Below are 25,811 nucleotides of genomic sequence, written 5' to 3' on the forward strand. Positions count from 1 at the left end.
TGAATTGAGTGTCTGCAGCAGAGAGAATGAGTACTAAATACTGACTACATTCACAATGAACATTCTCATTGTAATTTGTGTAAAAGCCTGTACACTTTAAATAGTCTCCACCTTAGAATAAATCAGTTGCAGAGAGGTAGTTTAAACTTATCATAAACCCATTAGAAATACTACATAAACAGTGTGAGTGGCACATGATGTTACAATGTTAGTGCTGTTGCATCAGAGCAAGAAAGTTCCTGGTTCAAACCCCGGCTGGGGCGTGTTACATTAATTGGTGATTCTAAAACTAATCGTGGATGAGAGGTGGATAAAGTGCTTAAAGTGTACAGAGCAGGGCTCTTCAACTCCAGGCCTCGAGAGCTGGTGTCCTGCAGGTTTTAGATGTGTCTCTACTTCAACACACCTGAGTCAAATATAGAAGTCATTAGCAGGACTCTGGAGAACTTGACTGCATACTGAGGAGGTAATTCAGCCATTTGATTCAGGTGTGTTGGATCAGGGACACATCTAAAACCTGCAGGACACCAGCTCTCGAGGCCTGGAGTTGAAGAGCCCTGGTATAGAATAAAGTGCTGTATGAATGTGTGGTTAACTGTGTCTGAAATGCTTTGAGTGATCAGTATGACCAGAGATGTGCTCTATGATTGACTATTTCCACTGTCTTGATTACTTTTTGGATGCTGTGTTTCTGCATTTGCCATCCATCTTCATGTCAATGTGAGGGAGCATATGCTTCTCTACTTCACCAAAATGGCAGCAGAGGACTTAAAGAATTAAGAGCAACACAGTTGGGCAGCCACTGAGTGTGTAGGGATATCCACTGATGGATGAGAAAGTGACTGGGGAACATGTCTTTAGAGCTGTGGCTATCAATTATGTTAGTAATCGAGTATTCTATCAATTATTGTGTCAATTAATTGAGAAAAGAACTACTTGGGTCTTATTAATGAGCAGTCATAAATATTCAAAGAGAAAAGACATTTAAAAAAAAAAAAACTGCCCATTGGTTTCCATTTTAGGAATTACAGTTTTTAATAGTTTAATTGCAGTCAGAAAACCTAAACCCTTCCAGTGTCTTTACAACCCCAGTTCCAATGAAGTTGGGATGTTGTGTCAAACATAAAAACAGAATACAATGATTTGCAAATCCTTTTCAACCTGTATTCAATTGAATTCACTACAAAGACGATATTTAATGGTCAAATGGATAAACGTTACTGTTTTTTTGCAAATGTTCACTCATTTTGAATTTGAGGCCTGCAACACATTCCAAAAGACTGGGAAAGTTGAGGAATGCTCAAAAAACACTTGTTTGGAACATTCCACAGGTGAAGAGGTTAATTGGAAACAGGTGAGTGTCATGATTGGGTATAAAGGGAGCATCCCTGAAGGGCTCAGTCATTCACAAGCAAGGATGGGGCAACTGTGTGGGCAACATACAATTGCAAGGAATTTGGGGATTTCATCATCTACAGTCCATAATGTCACCAAAACATTCAGACAATCTGGAGAAAACTCTGCAAGTAAGCGGCAAGGCCGAAAACCAGCATTGAAATCCTGTGACCTTCGATCCCTCAGGTGGCACTGCATTAAAACCGACATCGTTCTGTAACGGATATTACCACATGGGCTCAGGAACACTTCAGAAAACCACTGTCAGTGAGCACAGTTCGTCGCTCCATCTACAAGTGCAAGTTAAAACTCTGCCATGCAAAGCGAAAGCAATACATCAACAAGGATTCAAGGATTCATTATTGTCATTCACATTTACATGCAGTGGAACGAAATTCTGTTCTCAGGTCCCAGTGTTGCCCATATAAGAGTTATGATATTCAAGTGATTCAAATAAATATAAATATAACAATATTATAAGAAGAAACAATCATCCCCTTTGCTTTTGCTACATTGATACAGAGATTGTTCTCTCTGCGCTAGCCCTCCAGGTGTTCCACCTCCTGCCTGTAGCCGGACTCATCATTGTTAGCGATGCATGAGACCACTGCTGTGTCATCTGCAGACTTCACAATCTGACAGCCTGGGTGTTTTGCTGAGCAGTCATATGTGTGCAGGGTGAACAGGAGAGAGCTCAGCACACAGCCCTGGGGGGAGCCAGTGCCGAGGATAATGGGGGAGGAGGAGACGTCGTGGATCCTCACAGATTGCGGTCTGTTCATCAGGAAGTCCAGGATTCAGTTGTAGAGGGAGGAGCTCAGTCCAAGTGTGAACAGTTTGTGCACCAGGTTCTGTGGAACAGTGGTGTTGAAGGCTGATGTGAAGCCCACAAAAAGCATCAGACATAGGAGTCCTTACACTCCAGGTGGGTGAGGGCGGTGTGAACCACAGAAGAGATGGCTTCCTCCGTGGACTGGTTCTTCCAGTATGCATATTGGTGTAGGTCCACAGTGACATCGATGGTGTCCTTGACGTGGGCCATAACCAGTCTCACAAAGCACTTCATGACTATCGGGGTGAGAGCTACTGGCTGATAGTCATTCAGGCCTGTCACTGTGGAGCGTTTGGGGACCGGGATGATGGTGGCAGTTTTTAATCAGGTGGGGACAGCTGCTTGTGTGAGGGAGAAGTTGAAAATGTCTGTCAGCACCCCCAAGCGTTAGTCTGCACAGTCTTTCAGCACCTGCCCAGGGATGTTGTCTGGGCCAGCAGATTTGCAAGGATTAATACCCTGTAGAATCCTCCTCACCTCTGCGGGGATCACACTGAGGGGCTCTGCTCTGGGTGGTGGGTTGAGTCTGGTGGTGGTGGGGTTCTCAAAGTGGGCGTAGAACCTGTTGAGTGTGTCAGGCATAGGGGGTCCCTAGGGCATTGTGCATCTCTGGAGTTATAGTCTGTGATGCATTTGATGCCCTTCCACATAACTAAGTAGATCCTCGGAGGAAAAGAATCCCTGGATCTTCTGAGCATATGTGGCTTTGGCCCTCTTTATGTCAGCAGTCAACCCTCTTCTGGCCCTCCTGAGTGTCTGTGAGTCACCTAACCTGAAGGCAGCATCCTTTGCTTTCAGCAGAGAGCAAACCTCTGCATCCAACCAGGGTTTCTGGTTAGGGTGGCACGTCACAGTCCTGGTGGTGGTAACATCCCCAACACACTTGCTTATGTATCCGAGGACAGCAGATGTATATTCCTTTAGATCCACCTTTCCCTCACGTGCAGCAGCCTCCCTGAAGACCTGCAGGTCTGTACATTGAAAACAGTCCTACAGTACAGCGGTAGCATCACTGGGCCATACAGTGATGGCTTTCTGTGTTGGTCTGGAGCGTCTCAGTAGGGAGTGATAGGCTGGGACCAGCATGATGGAGATATGGTCCGAGAGGCTGAGGTGGGGGCGGGGGATGGCTTTGTATGCGTCTCGTTCCCTGTGATGGTATGGTGACATGCTGGTGAAACTTTGGCAGAATGTCTGTCAGGTTTACGTGGTTAAAGTCCCTGCTACCACATAAAATGCCTTCAGGTGCCTGTTCTGAATGGTGTTGTATAGTTCCTTCAGTTCCTCATTAGCCTTAGCACTCAGTGGTATGTAAACAGCCATTATAAACAGTGCCACTAGGCACTAGGCCGCGAGGCAGATAATGTGGATAGGTGTGAAACCTTTGACCTATCACCAAGAAGCTTCCCATCTCCTGGAGAGTGACTTCCTGTTCCCGTGATCATTCCCTTTTTTCATTGACCCAGTGCCAGTATTTGAACCGTTCAGCAGTTTTACCACAACGAACGTTCTCGATCCTCCACTGAAAAACGGGTTCAACTTGGGCCCCGCAAGCTAGCTGGTCTCCAACCAAGAACGCATGATGAAATCGGCGGAAGGGCGTGACTCTGCCATCTCAATGTAAAGTTTTCTACCATAGTACATGTGTATTACATGAGAAAAATGATGAGATTTCCACGGCTGTGAATTAGGTTGGGCCCTAAGGCTGAACTTGCTGCTTTGTATCAGTTCATATCACAGATAAAAGGACGCAAAGTGCGTACTTGTCATCTTGCTCGTAATCACTGTCAGAAAGCGCTGTGGAAACGCGGGCCCGTTCTTAAGGGTTTCACTGGTTCATTGAAACCGACACCAGCAGAGGAAACGTAGCATCAGTCTCTTTACCTCTTATTTTCATCGCTGTTGTTGTAGCCTGGTACCCCCCATGACCCTTTGATGTCTTTGTTCTTTGTATGTCACCACCCGACTCTCCCTTGTAGTCTCCTGTATAAATATCATTCTTGAAGATGGCTCTGGGTTGGTTTACCTACTCAGATCCACCCTCTGTGTCTGTAAAACCACCGTATACGGGTATACTTTAATAAACACACCGTCACAGCAGACTAAAGGAAACCATGGCCTGAAGTCAGTTTTTTCTTCAACAGTGGCTTCGTGGTAAAAGAATACAGGTACTAGACTGGCCTGCCTGCAGTCCAGACATGTCTCCCATTGAAAATGTGTGGCACGTTATGAAGCGCAAAATATGACAAAGCAGACCCCGGACTGTTGAGCAACTGAAGTTGTACATCAAGCAAGAATGGGAGAAAGAATTCCACCTACAAAGCTTCAACAATTAGCGTCCTCGGTTCCACAAACACTTATTGATTGTTGTTAAAAGCAAAGATGATGTAACACAGTGGTAAACATACCCCTGTCTAAACTCTTGGAACATGTTGCAGGCCTCAAATTCAAAATGGGTGAAAATTTGCAAACAAGTTTGTAGTGTATTCAATTTGAATATAGGTTGAAAAGGATCTGCAAATCTTCGTATTCTGTTTTCATTTATGTTTTACACAACGTCCCAACTTCATTGGAATTGGGGTTGTACATGCCATATTAAAATCATATTTTTTTAAAGAAAACATTTTCTTAAATGGAAAAATCAGTAAATAATTGCAGGTACTGTAAAGTCAAAACGAGGTACAACATACAGCCAAAACTGAGGCATTAAGTGTTTACAGAGTGTTTACTCTGTGGTCCTGGGAGGCTTACTGACCATTAAGAGGAAGCAGAAAGAGTTCTGACAGTGTTGAATGTCCTGGATGAGGTCGATTTGGTGTGTGTGTGTGTGTGTGTGTGTAAGTAAACCTAAAGGAGCATGTGGAAGCTACAATGAAGAAAATCAAGCACATCTACATTCTCAGAGCTGAGCTTTGTCCTGTGCTGTGATGCAACATTTCCTGCTGCAGAAAACAGACGTTCTGATGGTGAACATGTTAATAATTAATGTTAATAATAATTAAGTGTTCAGCCTAACAAGGAGGATAAAAAAGCTTTTATTTTCAAATTTTTAAATATTAATACAATTTAATTAATTAAATTTTTGTTTATATGACTCTAAATCTGCATAATAATGTAACTAAAGTCTTAAAATAAATATGGTCTCCTACACCCCGTGCCCCCTGTAGACTCGCCCGTGCATGCTGCAGGTATCACTGTAATATAAAGCAGGACGGCTGCAGTCAGCCTTCAGCAGCTGCCTGATTTAAACATCGTGTCAGACTAAGACAGTGCTTTACTATAGATTTTCTCTGTGTGAAACAAATGGTGGTGGATGGAGCAGCTACAAAGTTCTCTCTTCTTCAGGTTGGAGCTTGTTGATCAGGTGCTTTGATGAAGGACATCCAGCTGTTTCCCAGTAAAGGTTTAATGGCGATCAGAGGAACGAGCGTTGCTGTTTTAGACATTAGAAAACTTCTTCTTTGACTCCACCTGAGCTCACTGTCTCATCTGTCTCTTTGTGCTTCACCATTTGTATGTAGACAGATCTGTGTTAATCTATGATGGCATCAATAATGCGGGGCAGAATAATATCTTACTGCTCGCATAAGAAAAATAAAGAAAAAACACGTGTTAGAATTAGAGGAGAAAATTAAATCTTTAGAAACTGCCTATGCTGCCTCACCACAAGAACATATAATTAACAACCTGAGGAAACTAAAACTGGAATTAAATGAAATAATTGATAAGAGGACACAATTTATGTTGCAGAGGCTGCGTTGGGAAAACTTTGAACATGGAAATAAATCTGGAAAATTCCTGGCCAACCAGTTAAAACTAAATAAAGAAAAAACAGCTATTCCTTCTATTAAAGACTCGACTGGTAACATTACTCATGACCCACAACAAATAAATAACTCTTTTAAAGACTTTTTTATGAAGCCTTATACTCATCACAGGTTAATCCATCTGATGCTGAAATTGAAGAATTTCTTAATAACATAAATCTGCCTAAACTAAGTGATGAACAGGCCGTGACTCTTGATTCGCCTTTCTTACCATCTGAATTTTATGAAGCAATACAGCATCTTCCAAATAACAAAGCCCCAGACCCAGATGGTTTTCCAGCAGAGTTTTATAAAGAATTTTGGTCTTACAGCCTTAGATAAAGAACAAAAGATGACCTGTTATCCTATGTTTTTTTTTTTTTTTGGTGTGTTTTGTTTTACAAAAACGAAGCCCAAAATGTACACGCTTACTGTTTGCATAAGAACTAACAGGGTGTGTAGCAGCCAGGTGCTGATAATCAAATGCACTTGATTACTTGGTCATCAGCAAGTGTGACCACCTCTATAAAATCAGAAGTTCTGGCAGCTTGCTGGTCAAGGGCAGGTTTATTTGCACATTTAAATCAACCAGAGTTTACCAAAGTGCTTCACAGGCAGCCAATAATAAAACATAACAAAAAACAAAAATGAAATAATTCCAAGATGTCAAGTTTTTACTCAAAGGGCAGAGAGTAGAAATGACTTAAGACTTTTAAAGACTTAAGTATTTGGGCGGTTCTAATATGAAATGGTAAGGCATTCAAGAAGACTCGGGGCAACAACTAAAAATAGAGGTGACCAAGCTTTTTCAAGACTAGATCTTGGAATATTGAGGATCATCTCATTAACAGTCCTCAGTGCTCTGACAGGATTCTGAACATGAATAGGCTCAGACAAATAGATTGGTGCCAGTACATTTAAAATGAATCAATAAAATCCTAAAATGAATCCTAAAATTGACAGGAAGCCAGTGAAGCTAAAACTGGTGTAATACGTTAACGTTTTTTTCGTCGCAGTTAAAAGCCGAGCAGCAGTGTTCTGTACCAGCTGAAGCTGATAAAGAGATGAATGTGGGAAACCTACATACAAAGAATTACAGTAATCCAGTCTTGTCATAATGCGATCATGTGTGACTCTTTCAAAGTTATATGTTAGCACAATGCCAAGGAGGAACGATCTCAGCAATGATCTCAGTGAGGCAATTGTTGCTATTGGTCTGGGAAGAACAAAATTTCTTATAATTTCTTCAGGAATAGTTCCACAGACTTCTAAAAGACATTCAGAGCTCTCCTTTGGATGTTGACTGCCTTTTGTTCTGTTTTTTTTTTTTTTAAATAAATTGTCAATCCTACAATGCTTCGGTATTGTTGACATCTGGTCTCTGGGGAGGCAGATCCATGGTGGTGATTTTATTGCAGTGTGTTTTATAATGCAGAAAAATAAAGCTGCTGCCTCAGACTATGGTAGTCTCCAGACAATTTCCAGATGGACACTACAAGTTGGATCATAATCTTAACAGTACTTTTCCATGTTCATAATTTGATCAATTTTAAGCCATTGACAGCTTCTTAAACTAAACATCACTCCGTGGACCTGTTGCCACTCATTTTTAGTCCAGTTCTTGTGTAATTTGGGATACCTCAGTCTTTCCTCCCCATTTCCTTCCTAAAAATAGCTTCTTGACAACCACACTTCCACTGAGACCATTTCCAATGAGGCTTCAGTGAGCAGTAGAGGATCACTTGAAGGGTCAGATGCATCTTTCTGGTCCTGTGTCAGGTCTTTGCTGGGTTTCAAGATACTGTGTATCTGCTTAAAGCCTGCTGCTTCTTTTTTGTCCCCTATTTGTCCAGTTTCCTTAAATTTTTTAGAGTCAAACTGCATACTGTGCCAAGATATGCCAAATAGCTTATAGGGAATCACTGTGTTGGTGCAAAAATATTATTTTCTGTCTGTCAGACTTGTGTTTCTGGCATTTTTATACATTCAACGGAAGAAATAGGAACAAATTATGTGTTTTTGCAGCTGGCTGCTAGTACCTACAGGTGCAGTTTAAAATGGGTTATGTGTAGTCACAACACTGGTTCATCCCTTTATGTTATGTGCCTATTTTATGCTTGAATGATTCATAGGTCAATGTAAAGTGGCTTAACACACAAACAAAAAAACATTTCTTCTGAAAATGGTCAGGTACAAGGATTGGACTGAAAATAAGCGATAAAACATTCAATGTCCGAAGAAGAACTTTGTTCATTAATTTTTTTCATGAATTCATTAATTTACATTGGAGTGATCTACATTGGTGGTGAAGAACTGTATGTCACTGTACTGAAATAAATACTGAATAATTAACTGACCTGTAAACTACATTATAAATCTAGGGGTGCTGACCACGATTTTATTAATCTTATTTATTTATCCCCCTTTTTTGACTTTGAAATTCCACAAAAACTTTAGCATTGGCATAACTTTACCCCCAAATTCAAATTCTGCCAAGAGCCAGGGAGACACTCGGGGATCACTTTTCCGTTGTCCGTTGTGTCTCAGTAACCGCGCAGGTCACACGAGTTTTTTGGAACACTCTTGTATTCTGAAATAATTCTGTTACTGTCCACAAATATAAATTTATGCTTTTTTAAAAAAAAAACTAGTATATTTAGAAATGCTATGTTGAAAATCACTTGTTTTGTTTAAAAAAAAAAGACAATTTTAAATTTCAAAGGGGAGCTAATAATATTGCCCTCATCTGTACACTATAAATCTGAGAAATGGCTGATAAAAATTTGATACAAAAATGTCTGTTCAATAAACCAATATTAGTACATACACAAACTTTAATTCAATCTAATTTCTAATTCTAATGAATGTACTCCTCTTGTTCTGTAGACCGTGAGCAGAGAAAAAAAACAAGAATTAGAAAGCAAGAGCTATTTGCTGTCACCTACATTGCCAAGACTGACTGCCTAAAAAGACAAATGAAAGAGAAACACAACTCAGAATATTTTCTATTGTGTGTTGCGGCAGATTTTCTTTCTGTACAGGCTGTGATCAGCTGACCTGTGCTGCACCAGCTCTTGGTGGATTTACACAACTGAATTCAAAAAGATGGAAGCAGCTGTTTCAAAAACTGTCCTGGCTGATTTCCTACACTGACAGCATACTGTCTGACTATGTGCTGTTGGTATAAATGTTGAATTTAGATGTTAGATTCAACTCATTGTCATTGTGCACACAAGGCACACAACGAACTGAGCGTTCCAGATCACTCATCCAGAGACGAGCATCTGCAGTCATGCAGCCAGAGACTGGCGCTACGTTTAAATAGGCAATGTGGTTTAAGTGTCTTGCCCAAGGACACAACGCCAGCACAGGGACAAGGGCTCGAACCAGCAACCCTCTGGCTACAAGGCGAGTGCCTACCCACTGCACAACTGCTACTGAATTTCGTACATGAATCTAAGTATCGTCAGCCTAAATTCAAACTCAGCTTTGCTACACTTGATGTACAGTAACCCGTTATGCTGACCATGAACACCACAGCTGCTCTGCACCAGTCCAGCACAGAGCTTTACTGTAAACCACAGTTCGCCACAGTACAGCAAACTGACCTGTTTATCCTGTGCTAACCTGCAGTATTTTTTGCAACCTTTGAATAACAGAAATTCAAAGGCCTCAGTTTATTTTGCAGGATGTTTCACAAAATGGAAAATCACATCATATACTGAGGCCACTAAATGTGAGCTTTAAATTTCCAGTTTATCAGGTGTCCCTGAGCAGTCCTTCCCTTTAAATCTAACCTCTCCTCTTCTGTCCTTTCTTTTTCCATCTCTGAGTGAACTTCTCTCTCATTCTGGGAAACAGCAGCCAGACCTTCAGCTAGCAGACACAGTGACAGACTTGCACAGTTTTGCGTGTTTGCTGATATTTGTTGAGCTGTTACAAATGTTGCATTTGAAATTACCTGCCACAACACTTTACCCTCTTTATGGTTGCTGATAAAATATTTTTATACAAGAATCCATCTGATATATTAGAGACCTTAGAAAATATATGTTTTGTTCTACATCTGTTAGGGGTATTTCAAAAATTAAAGCACTTTTTGGTGCTCAGGAAAATAGCTCCTCATCTCTGGCTCTCTCCTTTCTCCTAGAGTGTGCAGAACTGCACACACACAGCTGTCACAGCCACTACTTTAAATAGCAGTTAGCATTATAGAAGGTGAATAGCGCTGCATTAATTGAGTGTAAAATCTTACTGATATAATTAATTCTGATTGTCATGAGAGAAGAAGTAACCATTCTGTTTTTTCTGTTCTCCCCCCACATTCTCTCTTTAAAGGAGTGATGGAGTGTGTCCCTCGTGGAGCTGAAGGTCAGATGCCTGGCCTTGAGGGGCAGGGCACCCAGTCCATTTCTACCCAGTCCCAGCTGCAGAGCCAGACAAGCAGGACGAAGCATACCAGCAGCAGAGGAGTGGAGGTCAGTGGCCCCTCTCCTCTTAAGTGTGAACTCAGTACTTCTGTTGAGGGCAGAGACTCGCTGCAGGAAGCAGTGAACCCACACCAATATATTGATGATGGCAGCAGCAACTCAAAGTTTGACGTCTTGTGTGACATTGGTAAAACTGGTAATTCGTTGGTTGGGGAGTTTATTGATGAGCCCTCAAATATTGACGTTGAAGGAATAAGTCCGTCTTGTTCATACTCGATGGCAGCAGTTGAGTTACCATCAACTTCTTCCAGTGTAAATGGCTGGAGTCGCTATGGCGCCACGTTTCCCTTGTCCCAGCCCTTCACTGACTGCAGGAAAGGTTTCTCTCGAACGGGCAAGGAAAGACTGTTTGTCTGCAGCTACTGTGGCAAGGCTTTTAACCGGCCAAAGAAATTGGAGATCCACCAGCGTGTTCACACAGGAGAGAAGCCTTTCAGCTGCTCCACATGTGGGAAGACGTTCGCAGAGGCTGGGAATCTGAAAAAACACCAGAGAGTCCACACAGGGGAGAAGCCATACACCTGTGGGTTGTGTGGCAGGGGATTTGCCTGGATAAGAAATCTGAAAACACACCAACAAAAGAGCCATACTGAAATTTACACTGAAGAGGCCTGGCAGCATAAATGAAAATAAAATTGTGCACAGGACTTTGTGAAAGCTTCAGTGAAATGAAAGTTAGAGCATTCAGGTTTCCTGTAAATTGATATAGTTCCATGTGAAAAACGTGTTAACAGGGTTTAGTTTTTTTGGACTCCAGATGTCCTTGCTTAAAAGTGGACATGGTCTCACACTACAGCTGGTAACCACAATCTTTGTTTTTACAGAAGAATGAAATTCAAATGCACACCAGTTACAGTGATACGGCTCTACTAGTTCTCAAAGATTATATTCAAGATCAGAATCGGGATATGTTAGCCATTTCAAGAAAACTTGAAAGGACAGTGAAACTGAGTTCTGTTTGATTTCACATCTTTGTGTTGCCTGCAAAAGTAGGTAGCTAGGGTGGCTGCCACCCTCCCGTCCCAAAAAGCCTAGTCTGCTCTGATTGGTCAGCTCCAGTGGTCTATATAGACCTCACCCATGAATTCTTACCAGCTTTGCCTGATTTGTAAGTGGAGAAGAATTAAAGTCTAAAAAGTATTTAATTAGAAGCAGATTTAATATATGCCTCCAGTGCAGGAGTTTTCTGTATGCCAGATCCTGTCATATAGCTGACATATAGCGTATGATGTGTATAAAAACACTTCCACATATAGTTGTTTGAAATATTTTCAAGTAGACAAAGCTGAATTAAAATGGTTGAATTTCCATCTCTTGTCATAGAACCAAATTACTACATTGACTCTACTAGGCCGTGATGGTTATGATGATAATTTTCCTTTAACAGTATCAGCTCCAAACACATTGGTTCCTGTTGAAGATGTAAATCTTTATAGTCTGTCCAAAGGCTCAGTAACTTCCCAAAATAGTTGAACATTGTACTTTTTATTACTGTTACTTGGGCTGAAATAGTTTATTTGTTGGGGACTACTTTCTGCAGTAGATAATCTGTATTTGGTGCTTTGGCGAGTTATTCAGGCAGCAGGTTAATGTATATGTAACTATACCAGGAAAAAAAAGTGCAGTATGTTCATGGTAATGAAAGAGTATGTTAGCCAGTACACCAATGTGACTCCCTGGTGGGTTTCTATTAGCTGTTAGATAATAATAATTGCACTCTGTGGCACAGAGGAATAAGATATATCAGGAGACATTTAGGAATTGGGTCTCTGTTAAATTGCTCACACAAATAAACTGTGCTGTTTGTCATGCATACTCTTCTATCAGTATATGCAGTGACCATACATCAAAGGTTTGTGGTCCATAAAAGCATATGGCTGGCATCTGAACCACTACACTCATCAGTTGTTATATTAAAATGTATACAGTCACATTTTTAGACTGGATGAGAATGTGCTGTTTAATTCTTTCTACTTATTTATATACTGTGTTAATTATAGAAGCCCGTAACCCTTTTATCCCTAATTGGTACTAGATGATGTTCAGTGTTAAACACTGTTGGGTTGGAATTTGTTAGAAATGCCCTTGTTTGAACTGAGGAGTATTCATTACTTACTGAGTTTACACTTATATGTAGCTTATGTTAGCATGACAGTATGGTTAAAGAGTGGAGTTTTCATTTTGATAGGTTTATAGCTGAACATTTCACATTTTGCATGTATAATTTCATTAATGGAATAAAATATGCTTCTTTACCTCAAATGCGTGGGTTATTTTTTTTCTGGACCCTATTACATACTACATGCAGCCATCAGCCAGACACATTACAGTCTGTTGATAAATTAAAAGACTCCAGTGGAACTCTTGACCCCTGCAGTGAGGGGATCTGGTGGCTCTGTTATGTGACAGTTACTACAAATCAGTGTTGTTGACAGTTATCACTTTTATCCTATGATGAAACATTTCAGTTTTGCATCAGTCCTGATGAGGTGGAATGTGTTAGCCCAACACCTTAACATAACGACATTTGTTCATCCATCCATTTTCTACCGCTTATCTAGGGCCAGGTCAGGGGGCAACAGTCTAAGCAGAGAAGCCCAGACCTCCCTCTCCACAGCCACCTCCTCCAGCTCATCCAGGGGGACACTGAAGTGTTTTCAGGCCAGCTGAGAGATATAATCACTCCAGGCTGTCCAGGGCCTGCTCCAGGGTCTACTCCTGGTAGAAAATACCTGGAACACCTCTCACACAAGGTATCCTACTCAGATGGTCGAACTACCTCAACTGGCTAATTTTGATGTGGAGGAGAAGCAGTTGTACTCAGAGCCCTTCTCGAATGACTAAACTCCTTACCCTATCTCTAAGGGAGAGTCCACCCTTCAGTGAAGGCTCATTTCTGGCACTTGTATCCGCGATATTGTTCTTTCAGTCACTATAGAGAGCTTGTGGCCATAGGTGAAGATAGGAATGTAGATTGACTGGCAAACTGACAGCTTTGCATTCACACTCAGATCTCTTTTCATCACAACAGACCACAATACAGCATCCATATCACGGCAGAGGTCGCACCAGTCTGTCAATTTCTCGATCCACTCTTGAACAAGACCCACAAGAAACTTAAACTCCTCTGGCTGCAGCAGTCACTTGCCCCTGCAATGAAATGGGCACTTCATCCTTTTCCAGCTGAGAACCGTGACCTCAGATTTGGAAATGCTAATTCTCATTCCTGCCACTTCACATTCACCTGTGAACAGCCCTAGTGCAAGCTGGAGGTCACCACCTGATGAAGCCAACAGAACCACATTATCTACAAAAAGCAGTGACGAGATCCTGAGACCACCAAGTAGAAACCTTCCACAACTTGACTACGCCCAGAAATTCTGTCCAAAAAATTATGAACAGAATTGATGACAATTCTGGACAATCCTGGTGGAGTCCAACACCAAGATGGAACAGGTCTGACTTATTACCAGCAATAAGGACCAAGCTCGCTGTACAAACTGTCCGTAACAATGGACCAGACACATACTTTTTTCTTTTTTTTTTTTTGCATTTTTGGCCACAGCGGCTTTTATTGACAGTGGAGAGAGACAGGAAATGGAGGAAAGACACAGGGGAAGACGCGTGGGTATTTGAATCCCAATTAATCTGAGGTTCAACTAATTAACACTCTCCAGTACCTAGGTGGTGACCTTCCCAAGGAAGCTGAGTATGATTTCCTATAGTTGGAGCACACCTTCCATCCCACTTCTTAAAAACAGGAATTACCACCCTTGTCTGCCAATCCAAGGGCACTGCCTCAGATCTCCATCACAGGCTTGCCAACCAAGACAATTCTACAGCATCCAGAGCCTTCAGGAACTCAGGGCGACTCTCATCCACCCCAGGGGTCCTGCTACCAAGGATTTGTTTGAATACCTCAGTGAGCTTATCCCCAGTGATGGGTGAGTCGTCCCCCTCATCCCCATAGGCTGCTTCCTCTACAGAAGATGTGTCAGTAGGATCAAGCAGCTCTTCAAAGTATTCCATCTATATCCTCTATATCCTGAATTGAAGTCAGCAGCACTCCATCCTCACTGTACACCGTGTGAGCAGAGCACCACTTCCCACGTCTGAGTTGCCTGAATCAGAATCACTTCAAGGCCAACCAAAGTTCTTGTTCCATGGCCTCACTAAACTCCCCTCACACCAAAGTTTTTAATTGTGCAAAATAAAATAGTCAGAAAAAGAATGAGTTGGCTCATAACAGAGCTGAAGTGGAACAGAAAAAAGATTCATTTTCTTTAACTGATAACCTGAACACAATAGGGAATGAGTCCCTTTTATGTCTTTTTTTTTTTTTTCTTGGTGGTATTTGAGGCAGGAGTTTGGCTCAAAAACACTATATGGGAAAGTCATTAGTTACATCTGAAAATGTTAGCATGATCTCCAATTCTGTTTTGGTTTCCTGGACCCAGGAATGGCCATATTTGAAAAAGACAAGCGATTAGCCTGATTAGAGCAATCTTTGTGAGCTGCATGCATAGACTGTATAGGTGCATCACATCTGCTAATTAGTGCTCAGTAACCTCCAAACACAAAACTAGAGTTTCACTTGCCAACTTTTTGGTACAGTGTTGTTAGGCTATCTAAATAACGTAGCAGCCGTTTATACTGGTGCATGGCTCCAGCCAGACCGCATGCAGCAAGTAACAAAAATCTGGAGGTGCATGCCAAGCTGAAATGCCACCAAAGTGCACTGCACACCAGTCATTTTTCTCTCGCACTGCTGCTGGCAAGGGTGACAGTGGGGAGTGTAAACAGCTGCACCCTTAGTAATGATAAGGGTGTGGCTGGTGTGTTATAAATGAACATCACCCTCATCAGCCCAACCGGTCACAGCAGATGACTGCCCCTCCCTGAGCCTGGTTCTGCTGGAGGTTTCTTCCTGTTAAAAGGGAGTTTTTCCTTCCCACTGTCACCAAGTGCTGCTCATAGGGGGTCGTTTTGACTGTTGGGTTTTCTCTGTATTATTGTAGGGTCTTTACCCACAATACAAAGCACCTTGAGGCGACTGTCTGTTGTGATTTGGTGCTATATAAATAAAATTGAATTGAATTGAATTGCAGTTGTTATGAAAGGAGAAAGTTGCAATAGAGACCAAACTCTTTTTATAACACTTAAAGGCAGAAGCGCATTTCTTTCTGCTCTTACATTTTGCATTAGCGTGGACATCTGTGGGGACTGACTCCCTTTTGAATCTAGCCTCAAGTGACTTTTAGAGGAACAAAAGTTTTTGATTCTATAACTTTCATCTAGCCTTTTGTGAAAAAGAAAAAAACTTGCCATATGCGCTAGAACAGTGATTTCCAAAGTGTGGGCCACAATGGTACTGCAGGTGGGCCGCACAAGTGTGCATAGTTATATATATTGGTATGAATGTAATTATTTTCATAAAAAGTGAATTAAAACTGGTATTAGGAGGTGGTTAGTTTGTGATATTACTCATTACTTTATTATTTTGAGTTTTTAAGTGGGCTGCAGCACTCTTGACTTTGGGAATGGCTGCGCTAGAAAAACAATGTTTTTTATTACTTTTAATTTTGGAATTTTGTTAAAGACAGTTTAAAGAAGAGGCTAAATGTATAATCCAACACAACCTGAAGTATCCTTGTAAAGGTTGGTTATTTTTGCTTATTACAACTATTAATTCCTTTTCAATGAACTATGACCCAAGAACAGGAGAATTTTTACAGTTTCTAAAAGACCTTACTCACTCTTATAAATTTTCTGCTTTAATTGTCTTTTCTTTAAGGATTGACACGGTTACTTTCAACTTTACTTTGGATTTATCCATACTCAAGCAAAAGGCATGATCATATTGTTTTTGTGTTCCCCTTTTTCATATTTTCACTTATATTTAAAGTGTGCATTTATGTTGTGTATTGTATATTGCGTAAGACAATTTCTGTGTTTTTGTGTGGGCAGAAGGATGAGGAGCCGGATGTGGTGCTTGTCAAGGTGGAGGAGGTGGAGCCGGCAACAAGACCTCGGAACCAGGCGTGCCTCAGCATACAGGAGGGTGAGCAGACACATTCACCATGAAGTGTTAGATCAGTTTAGGAGGTCTTCTGGCCAAAAGACAAAAAAACTTCTCTGGCACACTAAATGCTGGACCACTGTGAAACACCTATTCTACCTCACAACAGCAGACTGACAAACAACATCAAACATTTTTCAGTGTAAATTTGTGGCCATATTCCATCAACTGATGTTTTGCCCAACATCAAGGACTGGCATTCCAAAAGATCCTGTGAGAATGTTCAAAATGCTTAATTCAATCCTTCCTGAGTGAGAACGTCACTCTCTTTGTGTCCAGGATTGGTGGAGTCCAGCACAGATGACTACAGAGGAGTGCTGCAATTTGATGACACCACACAGATGTCCACCAATCAGCTGTCTGACCTGCAGGACTCTGGGCGGGGCTTCTCAGAGGTCAGCTGTGGCCATTCTTCGCTGTGGACTAATAGGGGGGGTGGTTATGGTGACAGCCTCCCAGGGCTGTCACCAAACTTCGCTCCACTCTCATACCTGCCTGGCACACTCATTGGAGGAGAGCCTGGCAGCTCTGGGAGGGGAACGGCTGCTGAGAATGCAGCAGAGAGGGGACTGACTGCTGAAAAGTCTAGAAGGTTGTCCACTTATTCCTTTGAGCAGCAGCTTCCTGTTATCGATCTGTCAGATGAGTCCAGCCAAAGTCAGGTGTCAGGTCAGATGCAAGCAGGGCAGCTGTCAGTGCAGGGGTCTCAACAGTTCCTGCACCCAGGTCCAAGTCAGGGCCAAAAAAATCCCACGAAGAGGGATTGTGTCTGTAGTTTCTGTGGGAAAAGGTTTCCTGCCCCAGCAAATTTGGAATCGCATATGAGAACTCATACTGGAGAGAAGCCATATGGATGTGTCATCTGTGGTAAAAAATTCTCCCAGTTGTGGAACTTGAAGATCCACAGGAACATCCACACGGGGGAGAGACCGTACAAGTGCTCGCTCTGTCCTGAAAGGTTCTCTGACCCCAGCAATCTGAAAAAACACCTAAAGAGACACCACCCACAAGACATAGCCATACAGTCAGGAACATCTTAGCTAAAGAATCTAAGACACACTACTATTGTATTATAAAAATCATAATGACTAGTCTTATATTTAAAATCAGTCTGAAAGAGACCAACAGCAGCAAGCAAAGCTAGCTCACTAGTGTTTACCCTGGGTGTTAGTGCTTTAATGGTATTGTAATTAAGTGAGGCATTTATTGAGGAATGAGATTTCCTTTGCTTGGTTTGCTCAATGCTCTCCAGAGTCATAAGTCTACCTTCTTGCACTTCTAATATATTAGTTTCACCTTCAATGATTTGGCAACACCGCACTTGTTTTCTTACAGCTATAGCATGCTAGCAGAGTTAGCTTTTAAAGATGCAGATGCAAATTTTTATGAAATTCATGTTATGTAAACTCACGCTAAAGGTTGCTATGTTTGTGTAGTGGCAGTTCCAGTTGACAGAGGGAGAAAACAGGCAGTGTTAATTTGTGCAGCCCTAAAGCTGATCATGAAAACACTGGACAATTTTTATTTCTTTAAGTCTTTTGGTCATTACAAAAAAAATGTGTTCATTTTTGGTATTGATTCATTCTTACTGATAGTGTGCCATCACTAGAGTGCTTTAGACTTGATAAGCAAGCCACTGTTTAACATTTACAATTTCAAAATAAATGCACAAACTGTTATTTTATCTATGTGTATTTTATCTGTTTTGGATTATTAGTCTTTCCTGTTGTCGTGAATGCAAATTTTTAGGAAATCCTTGTATTTTTTTATAGTTTGGCACTGATGTTTACTGGGACTCGAGGAATTGAGATAGTGGTCAAAGGTGAAGGTCACTGTAATCTTCCAACACATTTTTTCAAAGTCAATTCATATACTGCTAATGTTAAAATTTAAATGTTAAAATTTATATATATGATATAAAGTGAACTTTAATATAACATCATAATGTCCTACAATAGCAACAGAGTTCTATTATTTCTTGTTTTCTCTGCTTAGAAAACACTGAATTGTGACCCATAACTTCATACATACCCATTAATATGTGTACTGTTACACCTCTACTACACATCAGCCTAAGGTTTTATAGAAGGTTAAGGAGAAACCTCATATCATCCTTTTCAAAGTGCTGAACAACATACTACAGTATGGCTATATGTACAGTACTCGTGTTCATATGATTGGGTGAACATGTCCAAACTTTTGACGGGTACTGTGTATAATATGCACACCGATTAGGCTTAACACTATGACCGCCTGCCTGATATTGTGTGGGTCCCCTTTTGCTGATAAAACAGCCCTGACTCATCGAGGCTTGGACTCCACTAGACCCCTGAAGCTGTGCTGTGGTATCTGCACCAAGATGTTAGCAACAGATCCTGTACGCTGTGACGTGGGGCCTCCGTGGATCGGACTTGTTTGTCCAACACATCCCACAGGTACTTGACTGGATTGAGATCCGGGGAATTTGTAGGCCAAGTCAACATTTCAGGCTTGTTGTTGTGCTCCTCAAACCATTCCTGAACCATTTTTGATTTGGGGCAGTGCACATTATTCTGCCGAAAGAGGCCACAGTGATCAGGGAATACCATTTCCATGAAAGGGTGTACATGGTCTGCAATAATAGTGGCATGTGTCAAAGTAACATCCACATGGATGGCAGGACCCAAGGTTTCCCAGCAGAACATTGCCCAAAGTATCATACTGCCTACACTGGCTTTCCTTCTTCCCATAGTGCATCCTGGTGCCAGGTGTTCTCCAGGTAAGCGATGCACATGCACCCAGCCATGTAAAAGAAAACTTGATTAATCAGACCAGGTCATCTTTCTCCATTGTTGCCCATAGTTGGTGTTTTTGGATATGTCACCATGGTCACCCTGACTGGTCTGCAGCTATGCAGCCCCAAACACAACAAACTGATGCCCTGTGTATTCTGACACCTCTCAAACAGGACCAGCATTAACTTTTTCAGCAGTTTGAACTACAGTAGCTTGTCTGTTGGATTGGACCACAAGGGAAGGCCTTCGCTCCCCACGTGCATCAATGAACCAGGGCCACCCATGACCCTGTCGCTGATTTATCACTGTTCTATCCTCGGACCTCTTTTTAATAGATACTGACCACTGTAGACCGGGAACACTGCACAAGAGCTGCAGTTTTGGAGATGCTCTGATCCAGTCATCTAGCTATCACAGTTTGGTTCTCATCAAACTCACTCAAATCCTTATGCTGCCCATGTTTCCTGCTTCTAACACATGAGCTTTGAGGACAAAATGTTGTCTTGCTCCCTGATATATCCCACCTACTAACAGGTGCCTTGATGAAGAGATAATCAGTGTTATTCACTTCACCTGTCAGTGGACATAATGTTATGCTTGATCGTGTATATCTCCAAAGAGTAGTTAGCACATGGCAGAGTTTTACATAATTGCCACAAACAAATCAAAACTGACTCCTACCAAAGATTAAGGAGGTGTGGGATTTGTTAATGGACTGGTTCTTAAATGTAGTACTTGTCTACTCTACCTGAATACTCAAAGCATTTGTTACTATAAGTCACATTTCATAGCAATTTATTGTATCTCTGTAAACACGATTCTATCATATACACACACTCAAACTCTGATGGTTGCATTAGAGGCAATTTGGGATTCATCTTCCCCAAGAACACTTCAACATGTGCACTGGAATTGAAAACTGTGCACAGATCAACCCTAAGATAATTAATAACCATCTATGTATTGCATTTTTTTTTTATAAAGTTAACTTTAAATGTCTGTCTCTTAACCTGCCAGAAGACTTTGCAGGAAATATGGGTTTCATAAATGGCTTAAATAAGGGGGTAAAAAAGATGGGGAAAATACAGTTCACCAACTGTAAAAGTCACTGAATGAAGGAAGAAAGAAGACAAAATTGGAGTGGCGAGAACTGCGTGTCATCCTATATGTTGTGTACTGTGCCAGGATGTGCCATCCTGGAGGAGCTGGACTACCTGCCTAGCCTGAATGGGCTGCAGGTACCATCTCGTACTACCAGGAGTGACAGGGACGCTAACAAAAAGCAAAGGGGAAGAAAAAACAGTCATAACAGATAATGAGAGAGTAATGGTCTGTGGGTACCACCTGCAAAACCATTCCCTTTTTGGGAATTGCCTTAGTCTTGCCTTTATTGTATCTGTTTTGTCACCAAAGCAGTTGAAATGAACTCACAATGGTTTATACTTCCTACATGGACAGATTGATATCCCTGAAGTTTAATTGATTTTCTGTTATACTGTGAAACACAAGTGCTCCCTTCATTTCAATGAGCTGTGTTCTCCCAGAGAAAATGCAGACAAAACCATTTATATTTATTCTTTGTTCTATTTTGAAGAATCTATTTTTGAGCAATATTTCATTTTCAAGTGTGACAATTATGCAAAATGCAAGTCATTCTGCCACAAACAGTAGACAGCTTTTGGATACACTGACTTAGTTTTCTCTCCTGTGTGTTTTACAAATTAGCAGTTATTTGCAAACCTTTACAAATCTGAGTCATTGCAGTAAGTCTGACTGGGGCCGAGACCGGTTGCCTCCCACCAGGCAACCTGTGTAATCGCTGTGAGATCAAGAGTGGGCTCCCAGAGATTGAGAGTTTTGCTAAATGCGGAAAAATTCTACATAATCAACGGGCAACCACAGATTAGTATTTTTTTTTCCCTAGTTGCAAGGATGCTGCTGTCCTGTAGTATGACTTTACATTTTAACTATGTAAAAATAGTGTCGATATACAGCAAATAACCACATTATTGTATTGATCTTTATCATAGCAAGAACTGCTTAACAGAGGAAAGAGAAATATCAGTTCATCATTACTTTGCTTTTGAACATCAGTTAGTCCAGGAAATTTCCAGGTCCAGTCTCTCATGCAGACCACCCTAAGAAACTGAGAGTTTCCTCTCCTGGAGAAGTTCGTTAGAATGATAAGTGAACAGCAGCTCAGATTAGAACCCACATCAATATTTTCCAGAGTTTAAGCGAAACACCAACAGCAGCTGCTTGGAAGAGACTGTGAAGTCCTTCAAGGAAACCAGTACTGATGGTGAGCAAGACAAAGAGAACACAAGGTACCAGACAAATGGAAACTGGAATGATGAGGCTAAATGTGATTTTTGGTTGCACCTGTCACGTCTTTGTGAGGGAGAAACAAGGTGAATGGATAATATCTGCAGTATCAGTATCTGTCGGTCCCAACATGAAGCATGGAGGAGAAGCTGTGATGGTTTGGGGGCTTGGATGTTTGCACTGTTGACCATTTAATTATAATCCCAGTCAACACTTCACCAGTGTGGCTACCAAATTCTGCAGTGACACATTTCCCATCTCGTTTGAGTTTAGTGGGACCGTCATTTATTAAGTAGAACATGATGTAGAACATGTCCCTTATTTGATCTGGTCTAAACTGAGACGGTTTTGAGAAAAGAAAAAAAAACATTGAATGAGTTGGTGTGTTGAAACTTGAAACATATGATAAATGGGAGACTAAAATTTTTATATTATATCACAATTTTGCTGAAGTCTACTCAGTCTCAGTCACTGCAGTGGATTATCTGAAATCTTCCTCTTTGCCTCCTATCTGCAGCTCCATCCTCAACATCCTTTGTCTCATATGTCCACTCTCCCTCCTCTGCACATGTCCAAACCATCTCAGCCTTGCCTCTCTGACTTTGTCTCCAAGAAGCTCAACCTGAGCTGTCCCTCTGATGGACTCATGTCTAAACCTGTACATCAGGTCACTCCCAATGAAACTCTTCAGCTCTGCCACCTCCAGCTTGGACTCCTGTCTTTTTGTCAGTGCCTCTGTCTCCAAACCATACATCATAGCAGGTCTCACTACCATCTTGTAAACCTTTCCTTTCTCTCTTGCTGCTCTCCTTCTGTCACAAATCACCCCTGAGACTCATCTCCACCCACTACAGCTGCCTGTACTCTCTTATTTACCTCTCTTGTGCACTGTTCATTTCTTAGGAGGGTATTAAAACTCATCTGCTTTCACTATCTCTGCTCCTTGCATCTTCACCTTTCCACCTGTGTCCGTCTCATTCACACACATATATTCTGTCTTGGTTCTGCTGACTTTCATTCCTCTTCTCTCCTGTGCATACCTCCATCTCTCCAGGCTCTTGTCCGCCTGCTCCCTACTCTTACTACAGATCACAGTGCTGTCTGTGAACATCGTAGTCCATGGAGACACTTGCCTAACTTCATCTGTCAGCCTGTCCATCACCACTGCAAACAAGAAGGGGCTCAGAGCAGATGATGTAATCCCACCTCCACCGTGAATCTGTCTGTCACTCCTACTGTACACCTCACCACTGTCTCACTGTCCTCATACATGTCCTGCACCACCCTCACATACACTGCTCAAAAAAATTGAAGAAACACTTTTTAATCAGAGTGCAGCTTCAAGTCACTGAAACTTCTGGGATCCGGTCAGTTAAGTAGCAGAGGGGGTTGTCAATTTCAGTTTCAGCTGCTGAAACTGAAATTAACAGCAGGTGCACTAGAGGGACAGCAATGAGACAACCCCCCAAAACAGGAATGGTTTTACAGGTGGAGGCCATTGAAATGTTTTCCCTTCAGCAGTTTTCCCAAGCAGTTACTCTAGGAGAGCTGGGCAGGGCCGTAGAAGGTCCTTATCCCTTATCAGCAGGACCAGTATCTGCTCCTATGTGCAAGAAGGAACGGGATGAGCACTGTCAGAGCTCCAAAATGACCTCCAGCAGCCACTGGCATGAATGTCTCTGACCAGTCAATCAGAAAGAGACTTCATGAGGGTGGCCTGAGAGCCCGACATCTTCTAGTGGGCTCTGTGCTCACTGCCTGGCACCGCAGAGCCCGACTGGCATTTGCCATAGAATCCCAGAAATGGCAGGTCCACCACAGACACGCTGTGCTGTTCACAGATGGGCAGGTTCACCCTGAGCACATGTGACAGACATGAAAGGGTCTGGAGAAACCATGGAGAAGGTTATGCTGCCTGTAACATCATTCAGCATGACCGGTTTGGTGGTCGGTCAATGATGGTTTGGGGAGGCATATTCATGGAGGGACACAGGCCTGTACAAGCTAGACAATCACACCCTGACTGCCATTAGGTATCAGGATGAAATCCTTGGACTCATTTTCAGACCCTACACTGGTGCAGTGAGTCCTGGGTTCCTCCTGGTGCACGACAAATCCCAGCCTCATGTGGTGAGAGTATGCAGGCAGTTCTTGGAGGATCAAGGAGTTGTTATCACTGACTACCCCACCACCACGACCACCACACACACACACACACACACACACACACACACACACACACCTAAATCCAATAGAACACCTCTGGGTCATTATGTTTCAGTTCATCTGAAGCTGCCAAATCTGTCCAGGAGCTCAGTGATGCTCTGGTCCAGATCTGGGAGGAGATCCCCCAGTACACCATCTGTCTTCTCATTAGGAGCCCCAATGTTGTCAGGCATGCATACAAGCACGTTGGGGCCACACAAACTACTGAGTACCATTTTGAGTTGCTGCTATGAAATGGACTAGCCTGCTGCATTATTTTTCACTTTGATTTTTGGGGGTTTCTCTGAATTCAGCCCTCTGTAAGTTCCATCAAATAATGTGGCATCCTTTCATTCCTAACACATTACCTGGTCCATATTAGTGTAGATATCCAGCAGGGTTTTTTCCCCCCTGATCTGATGTGCTCAATATTTTACTCTGTAAATCATTAAAAAAATTATAAAAACTAACAAGGAGAATTTGTGATTTTTATTATCAACCATATAGAATTGTGACAAAATCAAAAAGGTAAACGTTCATATTTAGTTAAATATTTAAAATTTATTTCGTTTTTTTTTTGCATTTTAATGATTGTGATTTGTAGCTCTTTCAGAAATCCAGTATCCCAGATAATTAGGATATTCCCTAAGAGCCTTCTTTCCTTATTATTCCATGACAAATTAAGCAGATTAAAGACTGAGAGTCAATTTCTAGTGTTGTACTTATATTTGGTAGCAGCATTTGGTGATGTCTGTGGCTTCTAGACATCACTGCAGTCACTGCAAAAGATATTTTGTTGCTAGTTTGCTAGATGTTGTTACTTTTGAGCCTCTGAAAATGAGGGACTGTGCAAAAAATTGGCTCTAATTCCTAAAGATTTAATGCAGTACTTTTGGTAAACTCCTTGAATTAAAGCAGACAGTCTGCACATCAATCATTTACTGATTGTCTGATTTAAAATCCACTGGAGTACAGAGATGGAACCCCCCCCCAAAAAAAATCATCACTGTCCAAAATGGCCCGAACTTTCTGCGTGCCTGTCAGTAAGTGGACAAGACTTCATAGTTTTCAGTCATTTTCAGTTCTTGAGGAATGTCTTTTTTGTTTATTAAGCTACTTAATTCTGACTTATGACTCATTCAAGCTTTAAAAAGACACCTAACGTGTGCGATGAACCAGAGTTGTATCTACACATAACAGACAACTCAGCAAACAACCAATTTTAAATTTTATATTTAGGCACTTTGTCACAAAAACACATAATTTGCTCTTTCATCTCGGAAAAATACCAAAGATAACAGTTTGATGAGCATAAAACAGTATTTTGCATCAACAGTGTGATACTCAAAGTTCCATTAACCAGCCTTGTGTATCTCAGAAAAAACTGGACGAGTGGAGGACAAAGAAGAAGTGGCAGACCAAAAAAACTACAGCAGATGAACTGTATCTGAAAGTCATGTCCTTAAGAAATAAAATCCAGCAAAGACCTGACGCAGGACCTGAGAGATGCATCTGGACCTCAGCAGATCTGTCTGCTGTTCAGAAATGGTCTCAGTTGGAGGGCAGCTGTCAAGAAGCCGTTCTTAAGGAAGGGAAACAGGAAGGAAAGGCTCAAGTATGCCACAGTACACAAGAACTGGACTGAAAATCAGTGGCAACAGGTCTGATGGAGTGATTTTTTTGGTTCGTTGTCATGTACAGCACTCAGGAGAGCGGTACAACAATGATTGTCTTCAGCCATCTGTAAACTAAGATGGAGGCTCTGTCATGGTTTGGGGGCTGCATTTCAGCCAGTGGTGATGGAGAGGTTGTCAAAATTGATGGAACTATGAATGGGCGCATTTTGATCCACCATGTAGCAACATCTGGAAAGCATTGTTCCTGTAAGCCTGATGAAAATGAAAT

At 41.7% G+C, this 25,811-nt stretch overlaps 1 protein-coding gene across 1 annotated transcript in view; it reads left to right on the forward strand.

Moving 5' to 3' along the window:
- LOC115776793 (Krueppel-like factor luna) overlaps positions 1–25,811 on the forward strand; it is a 39,485-nt gene that overhangs the window by 10,095 nt on the left and 3,579 nt on the right. The window contains exons 4-6 of the mRNA XM_030724568.1: positions 10,372–10,511; positions 16,491–16,584; positions 16,882–16,997. Coding sequence (XP_030580428.1) covers positions 10,372–10,511; positions 16,491–16,584; positions 16,882–16,997 — 350 coding nt within the window. The remainder of the gene's footprint in view (positions 1–10,371; positions 10,512–16,490; positions 16,585–16,881; positions 16,998–25,811) is intronic.

Source organism: Archocentrus centrarchus, unplaced genomic scaffold (genome assembly GCF_007364275.1).
Source record: "Archocentrus centrarchus isolate MPI-CPG fArcCen1 unplaced genomic scaffold, fArcCen1 scaffold_37_ctg1, whole genome shotgun sequence".
Taxonomy (NCBI): domain Eukaryota; kingdom Metazoa; phylum Chordata; class Actinopteri; order Cichliformes; family Cichlidae; genus Archocentrus; species Archocentrus centrarchus.